The following is a 10,455-nucleotide window of genomic DNA, read 5'->3' as shown; positions in this document are numbered from 1 at the left end:
AAAAAGACGTTGAGTTCTTTAATTGATTGAGAGAAGTTTACAAGAAATGTAGGGTTTTTGTAACTATTTACAGATGGTTACATATAATGGTTAAAGACATCGGTTAATGAATTCGAAGGACTAAATAACTCGCTAATCCTATTTGGGGTTACAAGAAATCATTCTATAATTTCCTACTATTAAGCAACAAAATGCGTATAAACTTTTTTGTCGTTGGTGTATTAAATGCTCATATTGAACCTCGATCTACCTATATTGATGGGCCTAAAAGCATTGTTGTGTCCCTACCTTCTTAAGATGAGTTTGGCCCATCGAGAATATCAAGTCTAGCTCATGACAAATTAGTAGGCTGATTATTCGAGATCACTCTTTTCGTCATATTAGTACGACCATGCTCTGAATTGTCCATCAGATTCTAATATTTAGCAGAGTAATGTAGATAGGGAATTAGAAAAATTGCCTTATTTGTAAATGACTGTAGATCTAAATTTAAGTCAAGTAGTCATTTTTTTAAGAAGGATTTAGATTCAAACTTGAGCTCCGGAAATTGAGACTTTGAACACTACTACATTGTCTCCATCAACGGCGGCAAATGCTCGCCCACTGGTAGAGGAGAGCGCCACATGCTCGTTTGGATAGCTCCTTATCTTCACCGGCCACGATCTTTCTAAATCTTTAAGAGGTCGCAACTTGTTTGTTTTCCCGAATATGTATCGTGATGAACCCGCGAATAGTACTCTACCCCATGCATATTCTCGAGCAGCCAGAATGAATTTGAGTGATTGTTTCGGAGATTGTATAGAGTTTGTAGGACAACCAGAGGCAGCTGAGGACTAGAGCATAGCATGAAATTATCATCTTAAGGAGATGAGATCCAATTAGTATAAAGAATCACTCCATCATCGAACTTTTCTAGACAACAGAGTAGGTGCAGGACCATTCTTTCTTTCCTTTCCTAAGACCACCTCAAGGGTAAAAGAAATTACTTTAAGAAATATTCTCAAATCTACGTTACATTCTTGATCAACTCTACATATTGGTATGAGATAAGGATTGCTTATGACCTTTTATTTTATCGATCCCATGCTGTGGACGAGTTCGATTTATACTTTGTCGAATAAAGACAGCAAGCATGCAGAGAGATCGGAATTTTGGAAAATGCAATTTCCACGACTAATTTTCACTAGTCTCTAAAAAACCTCAGGAAATTTTATCACCATTCGATCACTTGAAGCAGAAAGGTTTGCTTTCTTTGATCTGATTCACTAAACAAAACATAGCAGACCATAAATTTTTTTGTAGGCATACCAAAGTTTACGCCTAATTCTTAACATTCCTTCCGAAAAGGGAGACTTTGAGTTCAATAGCATCAATTCTAAAAAGCTTGAACATGCGGACATCTCCTTTCTTTAGAGAAGTTCCCGAGCCACGTTGTGTGTAGTGCAGGAGCTTCAGTGGTCATGAGCCATCCGAACATTTAAGAGTCGCGGCTCGCATGCTTCCATCGATGTGCCCCTTAAGAAAACAGCGTGGCACAGTCTGCGGGGTTCGATTTTTTATCAGCAAATGATCTATGAGTAAGAACACAAAAGGTATGATAATTAACACAAGTTAACCAGACCAAATTCTGCACGAGTACTATCATCTCAGGATCTCTTCTTACCACATTTTGCTTCATTTCTTTCTAACATTCATTTCCAAGAATACTTCAAAAATCAAGATCTCTACGGACTGCGGACAAGAAACAATTCGAAGTGTCTTGCTCTCCAGAGGGCCGTTTCTTAAGTACATGAACCTCTGAGAAAGCAAAACAGAATAACAATAAATACACTTTGATGAAAAACAAAAAGTTCAAATTATCCCCATCTGTTAATTTCCAATCAAAAACTCAACTCTAAGTTTTGAGAAAAACCTCATGTATTGAAAAAGGATATGGTGTAATAAAAGCACATACCACAGTCACAGTGAATGCAGTCCGAAGCTTCTCTTCATTCTGCCTCTGATTCACCATCAAAGGAAGTTGCAAGCGCTCCAAATCTTCCTCTTTCATGCTCACACAAACAATCCCAGCGCCATGCTTCACAATAAATACCATAGCCTCAGGTGTTGCCATTTCTGCTGCCATTATAAGATCACCCTCATTCTCCCTGTCCTCATCGTCTACCGCCACTACAATCTGGAATTCAGTTCCAACCATGACATAGACATTTATGGATGAACAATTAAAATGCACTCGACGATGTGATACAAAAAGCATACCAACCTTTCCTTGGCGGATGTCCTTAATTGCTTCTGGAACAGATGCAAAGCCTGTCGTGGGTTGGTCCAAGTCAAATTCATCATCTTCAATGGGGAAAGAAGTGCTTATAGGTGCAGTATCAGCTGCAAGCGCTCCAAACACTACTCCATCAGGCTGCAATTGAATGCCAACTGATTCCGCACCAATCAGAGTCTCGCTCACAGCAAAATCACTAGGATAAGACAAAGTTTCACCTCCGTCAGGTATCGCTGCAGCTTTTGCTGCAACTACACCCCTCCCACTGGAAGATAATTTACCACCCAATGAAACCGCGGTTATATCAGATGGAAAACCAATTTGCGAAGAATGGTTTGCCTGGAGCAGCAAATTTGATGATTTCGAGTTCCTGGAAACTCTGCATGAAAAATGGCCACTTAGATTTTAACCATGAGGATTAGCTTCAACAAAAACATCAATCTCGGTACATCCTCAAAGCTACTTAAACTCGGCGCAGCATCCACTCTCTAAAAGTCAGAACTCTAAATGAAGGAACCAAATGTCAATCATTTCAAACAACTAGTTAGGAGCATTCGATGCCTAGAGAAGCACCCAATATAGATGCCCACCAGAGATCTCCCAACTTCTTATATGAGTGCTGATGTACAAATCAGTCGTGGGATTTAACAAGGAAAAAGGCAGGAAGATTTTGCAGAGTGAACACAGGCCATCAACTTCACCAATCACTTCAAAAAGCACATCATGCTTTGTTTACTTATGGACAAAGCCAAATCTCCAATTTCCAGACAATGTTCTTTTGAAAGACAAAGACCAACTCATCCCTTGAGTGACAAGGAAAAAAACAAGCCTTTTTATCAAGTCAAGCAGAGGAAGATGACAAAATTAAGTCAGCTTAGTGGTTTCGATTGTGCACTCACTTCTAAGCTCCGAAAGATGGCTAACCACAAAGCTAGTGACAAACAGAAAATCTCGTCCACCATTCCCGAGTTCACTTCAAATTCTAATGAATTGAGAAACTGATAAGAAAATATTGGATGTGCCCAATTTGAGAATCTACTGCAAACAGACAAATAGAACCAAGGAACGCCACCAACCCATCACCCAACTCACAAAACCTTCAAAAGCAACAGACCAAACACGAGTTCGAAGCCAAAGTGAACACCAAAAGCACCAGAGACACTCGGCCACAATTAGCCACGACAACTACCGTGAAAGGACAATAAGATGCTATTCAAGATGCTATTCATTGGTTTCTCACGCAAGATTTGAGTAGGCATGATGATTGAGCTATAAATTTTGATTGAACTATCGTGTCCCTGGATTTCATGGAAACAGGTTGATTGAACATGAACGACGATCAGATAATGTCAACCCTGAATGTACAGTGTTGTAAATCAAGAACTCAAGAGGACTTCTTATGCAGCAAGGGATCAGATACCGAGCGAGCATATCCGCATAGAGCTCGTACTGAGCAATCATCCCGAGCCCCCACTTGTCTTTCAGCTGCCTACAGAGGTTCAAATCCATGTCTTAGACCACCGATCCATCTCTGCAGGGGCGCGTGCACGGAGGATCTGGAGCTGAAAAGTGACTGGATCCATAAAAGTGCCCGAAATCAGCTTGCTGTCGCTTCCCGTCGCCTGATGTGAACAGATTGGAAAATGATTCTGTTCCTGCCCGATCAATGAACTGTTGGCAACGGCAGCGATCCCTCTCAAGGATAGGATTGACAATGAACATGTTCTCATGCTGCCGCTTCTCTCCTGTGCAAAAGGCAAATGGCATCATCCACGCTTCCTAGATTGTAGATTAGTTCAGTAGTTGAATTTCAGTCTTTCAAGTCCAAAAGGAGAAACCAAAAAATGTACAGCTCAAGCTTCATGACGTGACTAACATGCAAGCATAAGATGTTCACTCCTGAAGCACCAGCAGCATCTTTCATTCTCTTGTGATCCAGAAAGGAAGCAGTTGTGGGAAGAACCATAGAGTTTTGAATAAGCCCAACTCTGACAACTCGTGGTTCTCTTAATTACTCCTTGTCTACCATAAAGCGAAATGCCTGAAAGAAAATCAGAATAAATTGATCAATTCCACAAAACTGGTCAGAATGAATAAAAATCAAAGGATCCTGCCAAGAACTGCAGTAATGTTTTTCAATAAGAGCAAACAACTACAAAATAGCGACTGCCACAAAGATTATGTAAGAGTATTTCTTAGCTTCAACGATAGCAAGTTTAATCAACTAGAATGGTTTGACGACATCAAACTTTGCACATTACTCTATCAGTTGGCTCACCAACTCCACAGAATCCCAACATGGCACAAGACTATGCTAGTCAGACTTTCTCACACCTTCCATCTCATAGAAAAACTCAGAACCAAGAATCTATGCTAAAACAGATTTCAGAATAGCTCATTTCCCGGACTATGCTCTTCAAGACCTCCCTAGTGATAAGTTCTCAATATTGCCAAAGGACATCTGGACCAGATCTTTGAAATTCATTGCTTTTAAACAAATATTTCCCTAGTTAGGACCATATGTATGAATCTCAGTGACATAATATTAGTCGGTCCACGCTCTTTTATCTATCACAGGCATGAAAGATTACCAAGTTATAAATAGAAGCTCCCTATGCCCCTTTGCAGAGAGAACAAGGAGCACACATCGGAAGGTCTTTGCTCATGTCCCTCAGAGAACTTCCAAACAATTGTTAGCCTGAACTTTCATTTGCAGGCCTGAGCAATGCTGAAGGAACTTGCTTCAAAGGCTATTGAGGTGACATTACATTAAGGCAATCATAAATTGAGTGTTTGTTGGGTGGAGTTAAGCAACTCTGTGGTCCACGGTTGCCAAAAGGAACATAAGGCATTGAAACTGATTGCCCTAGAGAAAAGTACGCCAAAAAGCTTTTCCAGTCCTTTTAGGATGTTCAGTCATGTCACCGATGACAAGCAAGTATTTCTTATGCACACGCTCAGATTCGCCATATGCTCCAAGCAGGAATGTGCTGAGAAGACAAGTGTCATACCATTAAGAAAACTATTTTACATGAGGAACCTATTTGATTTATAGTGAGTCTTTATCAAACTCCAACCAAATGGTATTGAAGCACATGAAACAGTGCAGACTAGTGTGACCAGGACTCTTAGCAACAACCTTTAAATCAACACATCCAGTAAGCACCACAAAAACAGAAACAATAGGATCACCTGTATGTCAAAGTTACATTCAGATAAGAGAGCTTTGGCAGAATCCGCCAGAGGATCAACTTGAAGAGTCCTTACACAATTCAATCCAATATGTAAACGACTGACTTCCTGAAATCAATATCATAAAGATTTGACAAAAAAGTAAGATTGTATCACAACGGAATGACATGCTTTGAGATTTTGACATTTTAGGAAGAAGGCACCGATTGCTCAGTCATTTCAGTTGTCTCAACAAATATTTTCATGGGCGGTTGATCCATGTCTATTCAAAATTCATTTGGAATAGAAATTACTCGATCAACCCCAACTTTCTATACTAAGACTTTAAGCTGTCTATCCTTACTTCTTGTAATTCTTTTTGTGTTCAGTCGTACGATTCGGGGAGGCCACAACCATTCCAATCGTGAAATCTAACGGAATAATACCACTAGAATTCCTAAGATCCACCTTTCTGACGGAAGTCCAGCTCCTATTTAACTCGACTAGCAAATGGTATGTCTACATATGCAGACCCGAAAGATGCAGAGCATATACAAACATTCTCCTAGATTGACTAATGACATCAATATTCATGTAAACAGCAAAGCCTAAGTTTAATTGGAAAAAGTGAGCAGAGAGACGAGACAAATCGAGCAGAACAGAATCGTACAATCTGACCACATCATTTGCGTATTTCATCCCAAGATTTTACTACAGCAATCCTTCTCCATGAAGCCTTTCCTTTCCTGATCAGCACCAATTCGAAATCTGTAGATGCTAGCACCATCAAGCTTACAGAAAAGCACCAGTGCCAGAACATCTTCCCCAAAATGAAACTATGTCCTTTCTAATTCCATGGATTTCACGAAATCGACTTCGTTTCCTTAATAAGCTCAGGTCAAAATCCAATCGAAGAATAACACTCGAGAAATACACGCCAAGTCAATCGGATCAATAGCGACAAGGATTCAAATCGACCGGATACTGCTCCGCGAGCCAGTATCGATCGAGCGACACTGAGGAGAGAGATGCAATTGAGAAGGGAAAACCTGAAAGACTTGGGGCTTGAGATCGTGGCGGAGGAGGCGATGGAGCGACTCGTATCCGCAAACAGAGGCGTCCCGAGCTGCCGCGGCCTCCTCTGTAGATTGTCCGTTCTGCATCGTCTCCATGGGCGAGCTGGAGAGGCGTGCGTTGGTTGAATTTGAAGAGAGAGAGAGAGAGAGAGAGAGAGAGAGAGAGAGAGAGAGCGTGTGCTTCAAGAACATGAACATGAAGATGAAGAAATTCAGAATCTTATGATGCAGAAGCAAAGAGAAAAACCAAAGGATGAGAATGGCTGCATTAATTGGGCCTTACTTTTTTTTTTTGGTCCAATAATTGGGCCTTACTTATTCCGTGCGCTTTTGGTTGTTTATGCCGATAACCTTTGTATGGCAGCATTGAGATCACCCTCCGAGTCCCATTCCCCCCAGCCGGACCAGCCCCACTTGTATCTGAACAGTGATGCATGACTTAGTCTTGGTGTGCTTAGCTTACCCTTAGAAAAGATGTTCATTTTGGGGCACTCTTCCACTTCAATCTCTATCAAGGATGGAAACCTCAAGACGCAACTTGTGGTGGAGGAGAAGCATTCTAGGCTTGGCATATTTTGGAGTCTCAAAATTCCGAGTTTCCCAAACGAAATCACTTTTCCTTCTCCGTTTTCATCGTCTGCCACTACTTCTTTCATTCTTTCACATCCTATTATAGTCATCCGAGTGAGATGCACCAAACTTGCAATTCTTGAAGTCCCTAGATGTACCAATCCGGAGGAATTCATCACCACTAGCTCAGTCAAATTCCGAAAGGGTATCTCATTTGGAAATAATGTTGTCAAACTAGGACATTCCCGAACCTCAAGTTTGTTAATACTCCAAAGATTTTTGGACACTAAACGGTCTTTCCTCCATACATGCTTTATGTTGTGTAGCTTGCTTAACTTGAGTTCTCTTAAGTGTTCAAGCACCAAACTTTTTTCCTCATCAACAAGCCCTTCATCAGGGAATAATTCTTCAAAAGCACTACAAAAGAACTCAAGGCTTTGTAGGTTCCGAAATCTCTGTAAGAGGGAGGATATGGGAGGAAAGACAACATTTTCGTCATGAAAACATGCCAATGTTAGTGCTTTTGGCTTGCCAAAGATGTCCTCGAAAAATTTTCCATTCCGTATCATCCGAATATCCTTATCGACCAATGAAAGTCTCTCTAAGGTGAAAATGCCCTGCGAAATTGCCGATACAATGAGAGAAGTAAATTCAACAAGATTCAGCAGTAAATCATGTGCCGTAAAAGGCAACCCTCTCACGGGATGCACTCATAGTGTTACTAAAACATATGAGGTTCATTACGTTGTCTAAAAACTATAAGTAAGGGGGCTGCGAGTTTTCGTTAGTATGCAGTGAACATGGAACACAACAGGGTGAATTAAAGAACAAAGAAGAATACGGTGAATTAGGGTTCCAATGCTTTTATTTCTGAAATGAAATTAGAGTATGTTTTTTAAAGATTGTACAAAATAAAAAAGAGAAGAAAAGTTCAACGGTGAGAAACGTGAGAACAATGGAGAGGACCATGTGTCAAGTTCTCACTGACCTTCCCAAGTACATTATATTTAATTAGATTAGTTAAGGAATATCTTATGTTTTAAAAAAATCTGCAATTATTTTGTAATTTTAGATAATGGAATATCTCATAAGTGTCCCCAAACAAAAAGTATACTATGATATTAGAAATATCTTGTATTATCGACAAACCGATAGGCAAGGGATACCACATTAGTATCATGATACGATTAATATACAGTGAACATAAGATTAGTAAGTGCTTTAAAGAACAAAGTTGAAACTAAGGGAGAAGAGTTGTAGTCATACCTTCTCAAATGAAGAGTGTATTTCTTGGTTTGAAATGTCCTGATGATCATCTCTCCGAGGCCACTTGTTCATGGTTTCCACCAAAGGAAACATGTTCGGTTTGTCACAATGTGTCACTCGCAACTCCTCCAAGAATGGCCAGTTCAAAGTAGGCAAATCGGGGCAAAAACTCTCGAGTCGTGGCATATCATGGAATACCGGAGAAGTCAATTGCGGGAAAAGTACTTGAGCAGTAGTGGAGTGTGGATTGTTATCCCCACTTGTGACTATTTCCTTGATTGCACAAAACTCCACTCGAAGTTTCTCCAATTGGTTTAGACTTGCAGCCACCCAATGCGGAAACAGATTTTCAAGGCTCTTACAATTCTCAACCTTCACTTCCCGTAAATGTTCAAAATTGAGAGTATCTCGAGGACTGTCCGTCCATATTTTGCTTAAATTTTCCATGTGAGAGAGAAATATCAACTCAAGCTTAGGAAATTGTACCTGCCATATTTGGAAAAATGACACCATAAATTTGATGACATTGAATTATGAACTTACTTTCCTCCCACAAATCACAACATTCTAGAACTTGTTAGTGACACAATCAAGGAGGGGTTGCTTGATGCTTTCATTTTAATGGACTGATGACTATGGCTGCGTGCGGTGCGACAAAATAAGCTACCTTACAGCCGGTACCACCCGTTAATACTCATGCACAAAAAAGATAGGAGAACATTTCACCGAATTACGATCCAAAGAACAAAATGACGACCTCAAATAACGCATGAATACTTTCGCAATTTTCTTAAAAATTTCGTGTGACAAGAAATTTGAAGGCGGGTTTCTCACACTAACGAGGATCCTCGGGAAAATGCAACTAGTCTTCGTGAACAAATAAAACATGTTACGCAAAAATAGATTCTAATACAAAAAAAAAAAAATGAAACGATTGTATGAGCTGCTATGAATTGTTCACTTAAGAGTCCGTATGGAATTTTCATTTTGGTCGTGAACTACGTTATTGCAACTTGTCCCTTCCAACAAATCGGGTGACTAGTCTCATACTCTTTATCTTTGATTTCAGTGATTGGGAAGATTTCAGTTTATCCAATTTGTGAATGGGTTTAAAATTATGAAGTTTTAGTTAGTGGTGGCACCTATCTACAATTTAAGTTTAATCAATTTGCAATGGGTAACCAATTTCTTATCCTTGACAGATGACATTGTGTGGCGTGTGGGGGATTTCGGAGGCAAAAACAAATGAAAGAAAAAAAGCGGATGTCGCATTGCAACTTCCATTGGTGCTTCCATTTGACAAGATGTTTAATCTAAACATCAAAAGCATTCGATAAAGAAAGTGAAGACTGACCTGCGAAGTAAAAAGTGAAGGAGTGCGGTGGTCTATCTCCATCAAAGGTTGCCTAGTTAAACTTCTCATCTTGGGACAGTAGGCGATGCTCAGCTCTTTTAATTTGGGGCATTCCAGCTGGTGATTCTTCCCCGAGAGAAAATTAGTCATATTGGGCAAACATTCCAGCTTCATCCGATAAAGATTCGGGAATGTAATCTTCTCCACTGCGCTTCCTTGCCCTTCTTCCTCTGCAATCGCTTCTTCCATTTGATCACACTCCTTTATTTCCATCCGCCATAGATTGGCAACACACCGAGCCATCGATGGAGTGAAAGCATGTCTCAAGTTGCTGCATTTATAAAGGGTGAGGCTAATTATCATATCGAAGCGCAGCGTCCCTTGGAGGTGGTTGTTCCATATTCGCCGCAACTTTGGTAGATTGGCCAAGTCTAGATGTCGTAAGAAAGGCAGCAACCGAGTGCTTCGCACGCCCTCTAGCCCTTCAAGATTGAATACTTCTTCTAGCGACTCGCAATCGCGCACTCGCAATCTTTGCACTTCATTTAAAACAGGTATCAATCTGGATGGAATAGCATTAGTAAATGATCGACATTTATCCACCACCAGTGATTCTAATTGCCAAGAGGGCTTGATGGGAATAAGTTCGCCGTGCCATTTTTCAATTAGCTCAGGGAACTCAGATAGCCGCATCGACCTTACTCCGACAACCGTAGCCTATTAGAAAAAGCATCATTAAATGT

At 40.4% G+C, this 10,455-nt stretch overlaps 1 protein-coding gene across 1 annotated transcript; it reads right to left on the bottom strand.

Moving 5' to 3' along the window:
- Positions 1-8,352: 8,352 nt before the first annotated feature.
- On the bottom strand, positions 8,353-10,405 carry LOC125315312. Its single transcript, XM_048279763.1, has 2 exons — positions 9,713-10,405; positions 8,353-8,844 (listed from the first exon to the last, which is right to left on the bottom strand). Exons 1-2 carry the CDS (start codon positions 10,403-10,405, stop codon positions 8,353-8,355), a joined length of 1,185 nt encoding a protein of 394 aa, XP_048135720.1.
- Positions 10,406-10,455: the final 50 nt, after the last annotated feature.

The sequence above is a fragment of the Rhodamnia argentea genome, chromosome 5, assembly GCF_020921035.1.
Source record: "Rhodamnia argentea isolate NSW1041297 chromosome 5, ASM2092103v1, whole genome shotgun sequence".
NCBI classification, from domain to species: domain Eukaryota; kingdom Viridiplantae; phylum Streptophyta; class Magnoliopsida; order Myrtales; family Myrtaceae; genus Rhodamnia; species Rhodamnia argentea.
This window is presented reverse-complemented; position numbering and strand designations above follow the sequence as displayed.

Bases quoted from the DNA above. Each gene is read 5' to 3' on its own strand.
- LOC125315312 (XM_048279763.1), bottom strand. From the start codon at position 10,405: ATGCGGCTATCTGAGTTCCCTGAGCTAATTGAAAAATGGCACGGCGAA. The intron at 8,845-9,712 runs GTCAGTCTTCAC...CAAATATGGCAG, and splicing joins CTTCACTTTTTACTTCGCAG to GTACAATTTCCTAAGCTTGA.